Source organism: Corapipo altera, unplaced genomic scaffold, assembly GCF_003945725.1.
Source record: "Corapipo altera isolate COAL_440 unplaced genomic scaffold, ASM394572v1 0, whole genome shotgun sequence".
Classification (NCBI taxonomy): Eukaryota; Metazoa; Chordata; class Aves; order Passeriformes; family Pipridae; genus Corapipo; species Corapipo altera.
This window is the reverse complement of record NW_020884872.1, coordinates 32,122,489-32,130,876: the sequence shown is the minus strand read 5'-3', so window position 1 is coordinate 32,130,876 and position 8,388 is coordinate 32,122,489. Positions and strand designations below refer to the sequence as shown.

The 8,388-nt window shown below is 44.1% G+C and overlaps 1 protein-coding gene across 2 annotated transcripts in view; it reads left to right on the top strand.

The window, feature by feature from the left end:
* The first annotated feature begins 433 nt into the window (after nt 1-433).
* GABRB3 (gamma-aminobutyric acid type A receptor beta3 subunit) overlaps nt 434-8,388 on the top strand; it is a 117,484-nt gene continuing 109,529 nt past the window's right edge. Inside the window, exons 1-3 of one of the 2 annotated variants that reach the window (XM_027642526.1) lie at nt 434-621; nt 793-884; nt 1,042-1,109. In XM_027642526.1, the coding sequence (XP_027498327.1) occupies nt 542-621; nt 793-884; nt 1,042-1,109 (240 nt within the window). In that variant the 5' untranslated portion in view covers nt 434-541. Of the gene's footprint in view, nt 622-792; nt 885-1,041; nt 1,110-5,952; nt 6,169-8,388 lie in introns of those variants that run through there. The other variant, XM_027642578.1, reaches the window with a different exon arrangement.

The window sequence follows — 8,388 nt, the reverse complement described above, 5'->3', positions numbered from 1 at the left end:
CAGTCCCACTCCCACCCCGGGGATTCCCTCGCCCTCCCAAGGAGATGAGCCCGGCTGCGGGGGCTGCACGGGGATCCCTCCGGGAGGGGCCGCGGGGCAGGCTCGTGGCGGCGAGGCGGGTGTGCCCCGAGGCGGTTCCCGGGGAGCCACCGCCCCTTCCCGCGCCCCGCTCGCCCGGCGGCTCACCTCGGGCTCTCCGCCGGGAGGGACGGCGGCGCCCTCCCTCCCGTCCCCTCCCCTCCGCTCCCCTCCCGGCTGGCGGGAAGGCGGCAGGGCGGGCGGCGGCGGGCGGAGGGGAGGCGGGCGGCCGGGCTCCGGTGGAGGGCAGCTTCCTCCGGGGCTCGGCGGCGTCCCGCGGGCCGGGCGGCGGTGCTGGGGCAGGGAGTGGGTTTTGTTTTTTTTTTTGGGGGGGGGGGCGGGCGAGGTGGTGGAAGAACAGGGGCTGTCGCCTCCGCCTCCTACTCAGCGGCAGCCGGGGCAGCCGGATCGCGGCGGCGGCGGCTGCTGCTGCTGCTGCGCGGAGGGACCGCGGAGCGGAGGGATGTGGGGCTTTGGGGGAGGCAGGATCTTCGGGATCTTCTCCGCTCCCGTCCTTGTGGCCGTGGTCTGCTGCGCCCAGAGGTAGGAGCCAGCGTGCCCCGGCGGCGGTGCGGGATGCGTTTCTCCAGGGGAACAAGCTGATGCGCTCCCCCCGCCTTCCGCCCCCCGCCCCGCTCCTGCCGTCGCCCCTGGCCCTCCGCACCCCGTCCTCTGCCTCTCCCGCCCGACACCCCCATCTCTCTCTCCTCACAGTGTGAACGATCCCGGCAACATGTCCTTCGTGAAAGAAACTGTGGATAAATTGTTGAAAGGCTACGACATCCGCCTCCGGCCGGATTTCGGAGGTGAGTCGCCCTGCCCGGGCTTGCCGCCCGGAGAGACACCCCCTTTCCCCCTTGCTGTCCCTGGCGCTGCCGCTGCTCCCGCACGGCGGGGCCCGGTCCTGCGCCCCCGCTGCCGCGGCACCTCTCGCCGCCGGGTAAAGGTTTGGTCTGCTCGCAGGTCCACCCGTCTGCGTGGGGATGAACATCGACATCGCCAGCATCGACATGGTTTCCGAAGTCAACATGGTGAGTAGCAGTGGAGCCTGGCCGGGGCCAGGGCTGTCGCCCGGCGGGTCACGGCTACCCGTTCCCCGTCCCTCCCTTCGCACGAAGTCGCTGGTGCCTCGGCGGGCGGCGGCGGGGCTGCGCGGGGCGCCGAATGCTGCCGTCTTCCCTTGAAAACTTTATTTCCCTGGAGACGCGCTTTCCCTTCCCCCCCTTTTGCCCTCTCTCTGCTGGCGGCTGCCTCCGCGAGTGTGCCGGGCCGCCGGTTTCCCCCAACCTTCCCCGTCTTCCCCCTGAGCCCCCTGGGCGGCCGGAGCTTGCTGGGGCTCTGTCGGCACCTGCCGCGGCCTGGCAGCCCGCGGGATGCGGAGCGGAGTGGGGCGAGGCGGCGGCCGACGGGGTTTCTGGGGCCGAAGGGCTGCGGCTGGAGGCATCTCCCCGCGGTTCAGGGGAAGAAAACAGCCCAGCTTGCCGGTGGGTAAACTCTGACATGTGCAAATGCTTTAAGGATCGCTGAGCACCCAGAGCCGGCGCGGTTGTGTATGGACTTCGGAAGAATTGCAGTCTTGCCTCGGAAAGTGGTGCTGTGCGGGTCTGTCGGGTTCACCGATGAACAGGGAGGTCTTTAGGGCGTTTCTGCGGTTTGGTCGTCCCGTCTGTATAGTTTGGTGATTCGGGGTTAGGAGCTACAATTTCTGTTTCTTGTCCTAATCCTAAATCTGAGTTGCGTTTTCCATGTTCCTGAGCAAATTACTAGTCGCTGTCTCAGTTTTTTTCTTGTATTCTTCCTTTTGCAAACCTGATGTAGAAAGACCAGCCTACTCTGCAATGCTATAGTTACATTTACGGTGTTAAACATAATAATTACACGTTTGGGAGCTGTGCTCTCTTGTAGTAAATATGACACACTGCACTACATCTCCTTCAATGCACTGTTGTAGTGTTACAAGCTGGCATAGCTTGGCTTTATACATGATCTGTGTATTTTCATTAATCCTGACCTTTCTTTCACCCTCTTTACCTGAAATTCTGAGGAACTTTTGCTCTACTTCTCATCTTTTAAAAAATTATTTTTAACAGAGGGTACAGTTGCCTGTTTGCAGTTAAAAGTGTCACCAGTGCCAGCATTTCTACTCATTCAGGAGGGAAAAGTGAGATAGTTCTTAGTTCTAAGAGTTTGTTTTAGGCTTTCTGCAGATTCAGGCAGCTGCAGAGACATCTTGTGTGTTTGACAGGTTTTTCTATACCTGTAAAATTGCTTCTCAAGTAAAAAAATGGAAGCTGAATGAAAGCTTCTCATTGAAGAGTAATTAAAAAGTCTGACTTCACTATCCCCACTGCCACCTTTCCCACCTTTGGCTATGCTCCAGACTTAGGGAAGCATTGTATGACTCATTAAATTAATATATAGCACTTTGTGTATGTAAAGCACCGCTTAGGCAATAAATATCAGAGAAAGGCATACTGAGGTTGGAAAGAAAATGAGGCAAGGTATGCTTCTTTTTGTGCCCTTTTTTTTTTCTTTTTTCCCCCAGCTGTGGGAAAGTTTGTTAGTTTTAAATAACAACTTGTCCAACCCACTGTAGCAGGGATACAAGTAAAAGTAAGTAATTGCACTGCTTGTTGTGCTAGGCTGGGTAATTAGATCTCGAATGATACGGGAGCTCCTCAAGAGGATGGGTACCATCTCTTTCCCCCAGACCGGAGCCAGTGTACCCATTGCTTAAGTTTCTAGCTGCTGCGCAAGTCGGTGTCCACTGTTGCCCATTAGTTCCCAGAACAGCTGTAGAGAAGTGGTTTTTCCTGTGTCCTCTCATGGGGCAATGCGAAGTCTGAAAAATATCAATACAGATCTTGCAACAGAAACAAATAATGTGTTTCTGAAGGGAGTTGCTAAAGTACTATTGTTATAAAAATTATGCTAGTTTACTTTAGGAAAAATGAGGAGGAAGGGCTTCTGGTGAACACTCTGTTGCAACCAGAATTTCATCTGAGCTTGTCTCGTTTCCCTGTGAAAGAACTCATCTTTGACCAAGCGCAGCTATATTCAAGTAGTGCCTGAGTTGATTACTTTCACTTATTTTAAGTTGCTTATACCAGTCTGCGAAGATTCTTGAGAAAATATCAGTGAATAGTGAATAAAAATGAACAGAAGGAGCTTTTCAAGATTACTCAAGTATTTATCCTAAGTAGTAATTTGGAGGGGGAAAAAAGTCACAGTTTGAAGACCAGAAGCATAACTTCATGCTTGTTGAACTTCATGCTTGTTGCCAACTAAACTTCTAATCTTTGACGTGTTGTTTCATTTAATTCCAAGCAGATATTGTGAGCATTGACCTTTAGCCTCATCAACTACTGAAACGTCTTACGAGAATTTCTTTATGTGAACTGTAGTGTGGACATGAATTCCTTTGATTTAAATCTAGACATTGGTGTAACCTTTTATAAATTGGCTTGTTAAAATTCATCTCTGTATTAAAAATAAAATAACCAGAGATTGAACATTCTTCAATTTTATGTGCATAAATAAAATGTTATTACGGCAAGTTTTATTATGCTGCCTTCTAAGCAACCAGTATTGTAGCTTTCAGTGATATGATGACAATTCTTTGTAAGAGGAATTACAGCTTGTATCATACTCTTTTCTATTCTTAATCAAACTGTAGATTTATATATAATATATTCCTCTATGAAGCTTCAGTAACTAGTTATTCATTTAGCTTTCCAGAATTTTAAAAATTTATGTAGTTTTAGCCTTTCCATTGAAAATTACTGAAAATTCTTTGCCCTCTACATCCAGGATACCTGTACTATTTTTTAGAATAGACTTATTGAATAGACATGTGCATCTTCCTTGGATTACGTGGAACGGTTAACATTTTTCTTTATTTTTGATGCTGAAATGCTAAGGTGGATCAGGAGAACAGATGCAAGTATCAGGACTGCAGAGCATCAAGTTGTTTTATTGAAAAGTTGTAAATAAGCAGTTTCTACTGGTTCTCATAACACCTTGAAAGTATCAAGTAGTGTTATTGAAATCATTACTCTGCTATGTTATTTACATCATACTGAAAATACTAAACATGTCTGGTGTAAAAATCATATGCTTTGGTATTTATACTTCGAGTTATATATATGGTAGCAAGAGGGAATTAATAAATTTGCATGTAAGAAGTGCATTGCTCAGGGAAGGGCTACATCTGTTAATGACCTGCACATATGTGTATATGTATATCTCAGTATGTGCTTTACTTCCCTGCTTTACCTGTATATGCTTTCCCATGATTATTTGCCTATTTCAAAAATTATATCTGTAATTGGATACTTAAGCACCTATCTATTTTTGTGCCCACCTCCAATAACTGCATTTAAAATAGTTGTAAATTGTACAGTAATATACATCTCCAAAAAAAATACTAATCAATAACAACAGATGTAATACTGAGAAAATACTGTAAGTCATCATACAAATAAAGAGTATGGAAGATTATCGTTGTCAGATTTCAATAATTTAGCTGTATAGTTTATAATTTTTCATGATTAGGGCTGATTGTGTTCTGTTCTTGCTATGTTTTAGATGTTTTACTTAGATTATGTGAATTGAAAAAGAAATAGTTATCATGCTTTTTACTATTCTGTCATCCTGTTTTCAATCAGATAGTGTTCACAGTTTGCAATTTTTTTGTGGTCTGATTGTTGCTCAACATTTGATCTGTGAATCAAATGCATTAGTTCCAAGTATACAATTTTCAAGCACCCAAATACTTCCATATCTTAGGAAGTTAAATAATCAATGCATTAAATCTCCAAATAACCCCTCTTTAAAGTTATCATTATAGCTGGAAGACTAAGGTAGTGTGTTTTAATTTTACTATAATTTTAGAATGTTTATTGAAGTTTATAAAGTGGATGGAGAAAACAAAGGAATCAGTGCAAAAATGAACCTTTCTCCTTTGAGATAGTATTTTGCATGTATGATCTGTAAGAAAGGACACCTGTGCTACTGCTTTTTGTGTATGGAGAGGACTTCAGAGTTGTTCTTCTAGGTTTCTCAAAGGCTCTAATTTTGATAAAATTAAACCAGCAGAACCCAGGAGACATTGTCTGCTATATAGTCATGCTGCTGTTTTGAGAATACTGTACTCAGAAAATTAGTTTGACATAAAGTCAGACCATAAAATTTATGAGTTGCTGTTTCTAAAAAAGATGTAATCTATTCTATGCTAACACTCTGAAAAAGACATAATCTGTTCTATACTAACACCGTAATTTTTTTATTTTTATGTATGTGCCTTTAAAACTGCAAGTATGCATATGGACTTCGTTGGGTGCCTGCTGATTTTCAAAGCAATTTTGACACCTTTCTGACAAACAGTGTTTTAGTTGCTGCTCTAAAGTCAACTGAAGCTACTACTCACTGAGACTAGGTAGTTTTTATTTTCCTTGGTTAGTGATACACAAATAATTATTTTTAGCTGAATTAATTCATACTTCACCTGAAGTACTGAGGGTGCAGAACCATCATGTATCTATTGATGAAATCCGTCACATCTTACTCTAGATGTGTAAAAATTTTAATGGATTTGATTGATGTAAATTGAGGTGTATACAATTAGATGTCTGAGTGTGAGCTGGATTGATAAACTCTACAGCTGCAGTTAATGGAGATCCACAAGAATGAGGATGCTTGTGCAAAGGTGTCTGCTGTCATTTTGGTTTCACGGTATCATACTTGCCCTCCGGTTTCCGGTCCAGGTTGATGCAGATCTCTTGCAAGTCCTCTGCCATGTCAGTGTGTCTACGTGCTAGACAAGAGACCAGTTCCTGAAATTTAAACAACTGAGTCTTATTCTTGTCAATACAGGTGATGGAGTCCGGAGAGCTACTGAGCTTAAAATATAGAAGACACTTTAATAGTGCTTCTTAGATATTTTAAGTGCCTCAAAGTATCTTGTTCGGATTCCAGCTGTCTCTCTAGAAGGTTAAGGACTCACATGGTTCATGTTCTGTATCTGCCAGCCATATGCAGGAGTCCTGCATAATCCAGGCATCTAAAATGGCACCAGACATCCTTGCTTAGGTAAGTGAACTGTTCCCTAGATGCATAGCCAAGACTTATCCTTCAGGGTCCCTCTGGAATCAGAAGAAGGAGATAGTCATTATTTTGTAATTTGTATCTTAGATGTCTGTGTGGTTGTTACTTTAAAGATGGAAAGATTAATCTTTTTGGGGGGGACACACCTGTTTCCTGAATAACTATGGAGAGAGCCAAGGCAACTCGTTTATTTTTTTGAGTGACTGCAGCTAGGCACAGTGAAATGTAACCTATGTTTCCTATCGTAAATGTATCTTCTATTTCCTGCCATAAACAGATACTTTCTAAATACTTTGCAAACAGAATCTAGAAGTTACCTCATGCAGGAAATCATAACTGAGTTGTGGCATACTTTGCTTTGAAGATTCAGATGCAGAAATTAAAGGAGTTGTACTAATAAAATGGTTCCATAATCATGTTGCAAACACCGGTTTTCTAGCTAGAAGAAGATTCATGTCTGCAGTGCTTATAACTAGTTCACAAACCACAGGAGTATAAAATAGAATATGTAACTTTATATTCTGATTTTGCTTTTATATGTATTTAGGGACAATAGAAGATCATACTGTGGCAGATAGACCACGTACATAATTTTGTGTATGTGCGTATATGTATATACACACACATACGTATGTTTTTGATAGATAATGCAGGAAAAAAAAAAAGAAGAAGAAGGAAATAGTGCCCAAGCAGGGAAGCATCTCCTGAGACCAGCATAACCCTGCAAAGAGTGCTGTTGCTGTGCTGGGGATGAGCCAGCACCCATCCTCTAGGAGACAGCAGCAACGGGCACTGATCCTGGAGGACAGTCTATCTTAGCAGTTTACCTGCTTTCTGGTTGCCAGCTGGTCACAGGAGCATCCATCCTCTACCTTGTCCCCATCTTGTTTTTCTTCCTCAGGACAGTACCCATGAACTCCCCCAGCCTGCCTCACTCTCTTTCCACCCCTGTCATGTTTCGTAGTTCCTACTGATAGAGAGAGAGAAATGCTTGTAGCAGATGGTGTGATAGGAGAACGACTCCTATTAGGCCAAGGGAATTGATGACAGGCTTCTGCTTATCTGCAGTGGAAAGCAACTACTCTGAAGGGGAAGGAATACCTGCTTATGCAGAGACAGGGAGGTAGACAGGGAGGTAGTTATTGTTGCTGGGAGGTAGAAATAGGCTATTTAAAAGCCAGCTCCAGCTGCCAAGGTTGAATCATCCAGACTTGGATGATGAAATAGATATAATCTGTGATAATATCAATCTGAAACAATTGCAAACATTTCAGGGGACAAAAAAAGATTCAAAGTTATGTTTAAAAATTAGAGGAATGGCCCTGAATAAAGAAGGAGCAAGCACAAAGTGCTGCATTTTATAAGGGAGGAAGAATCCAGTATTTAAAATGATAAAGATTTGGCTAAGCAGCAGGACACTAAGAAAAGGATGTAAAGGTTTTACTCAACCAGATTCCGAAGAAAGTGAAAAAGTCACAAATGCAATATAATTGAAAAAAGATGCATCTGACTCTGGGGCACGTAAGTAGAAGTGTCATTCACAAGACGCAGGGTTTTCTCTGTCATTAGGATAAGCCTAAGCAAGAATGCTGTGTTCAGTGTTTCTGCACTGGCTTTTAGGGAGATGGAAACAAACAGGAGGTGTAAAGAAGGCAAGAAAATGTTTCTACTTAAAATAATTACAAAACGGGGCATATCCAGTGATGTTGAAGTAAATTGATTTGTTTAGCACTGAAAAACAAGATAGAGAGGGCATAAATTTCCCAATATGTAGGATGCTGGTGGTGAGAGAAGGATGATCAGCTACTGTTTAGAACCAATTGAAGTAAGACCTGAAGAAATTAATGAATTGATTTCGGAATGGTTTTCATCTTGCTACGTTTTTTGGTAGCATCTCCTTTATTGCAGGTTTTTAAGAAGAGATTCGATAAATAACTCTTCCCAATGGTGTTGCGCTCGCATTTGGAGAGGCTGGGCTAGCTAATGCTCTGAGATCTTCTCCAGCGCTGTATTTCTGTGAATCTCTGCTCTGATTTAATTATTATTTCTGTCAGTGCTCACAAGCACTTCTTGATGTGGTTTCAGATGCCCCAGCTGGTGTCATGCTGATGCCATAGAAGATGAGAAGTTTCCCATCGGTCATTTGTATAAATGCCAGTGTCAGAAGTATATGCCTTGCTATCTGAGGCGTCATTAATTATCAAC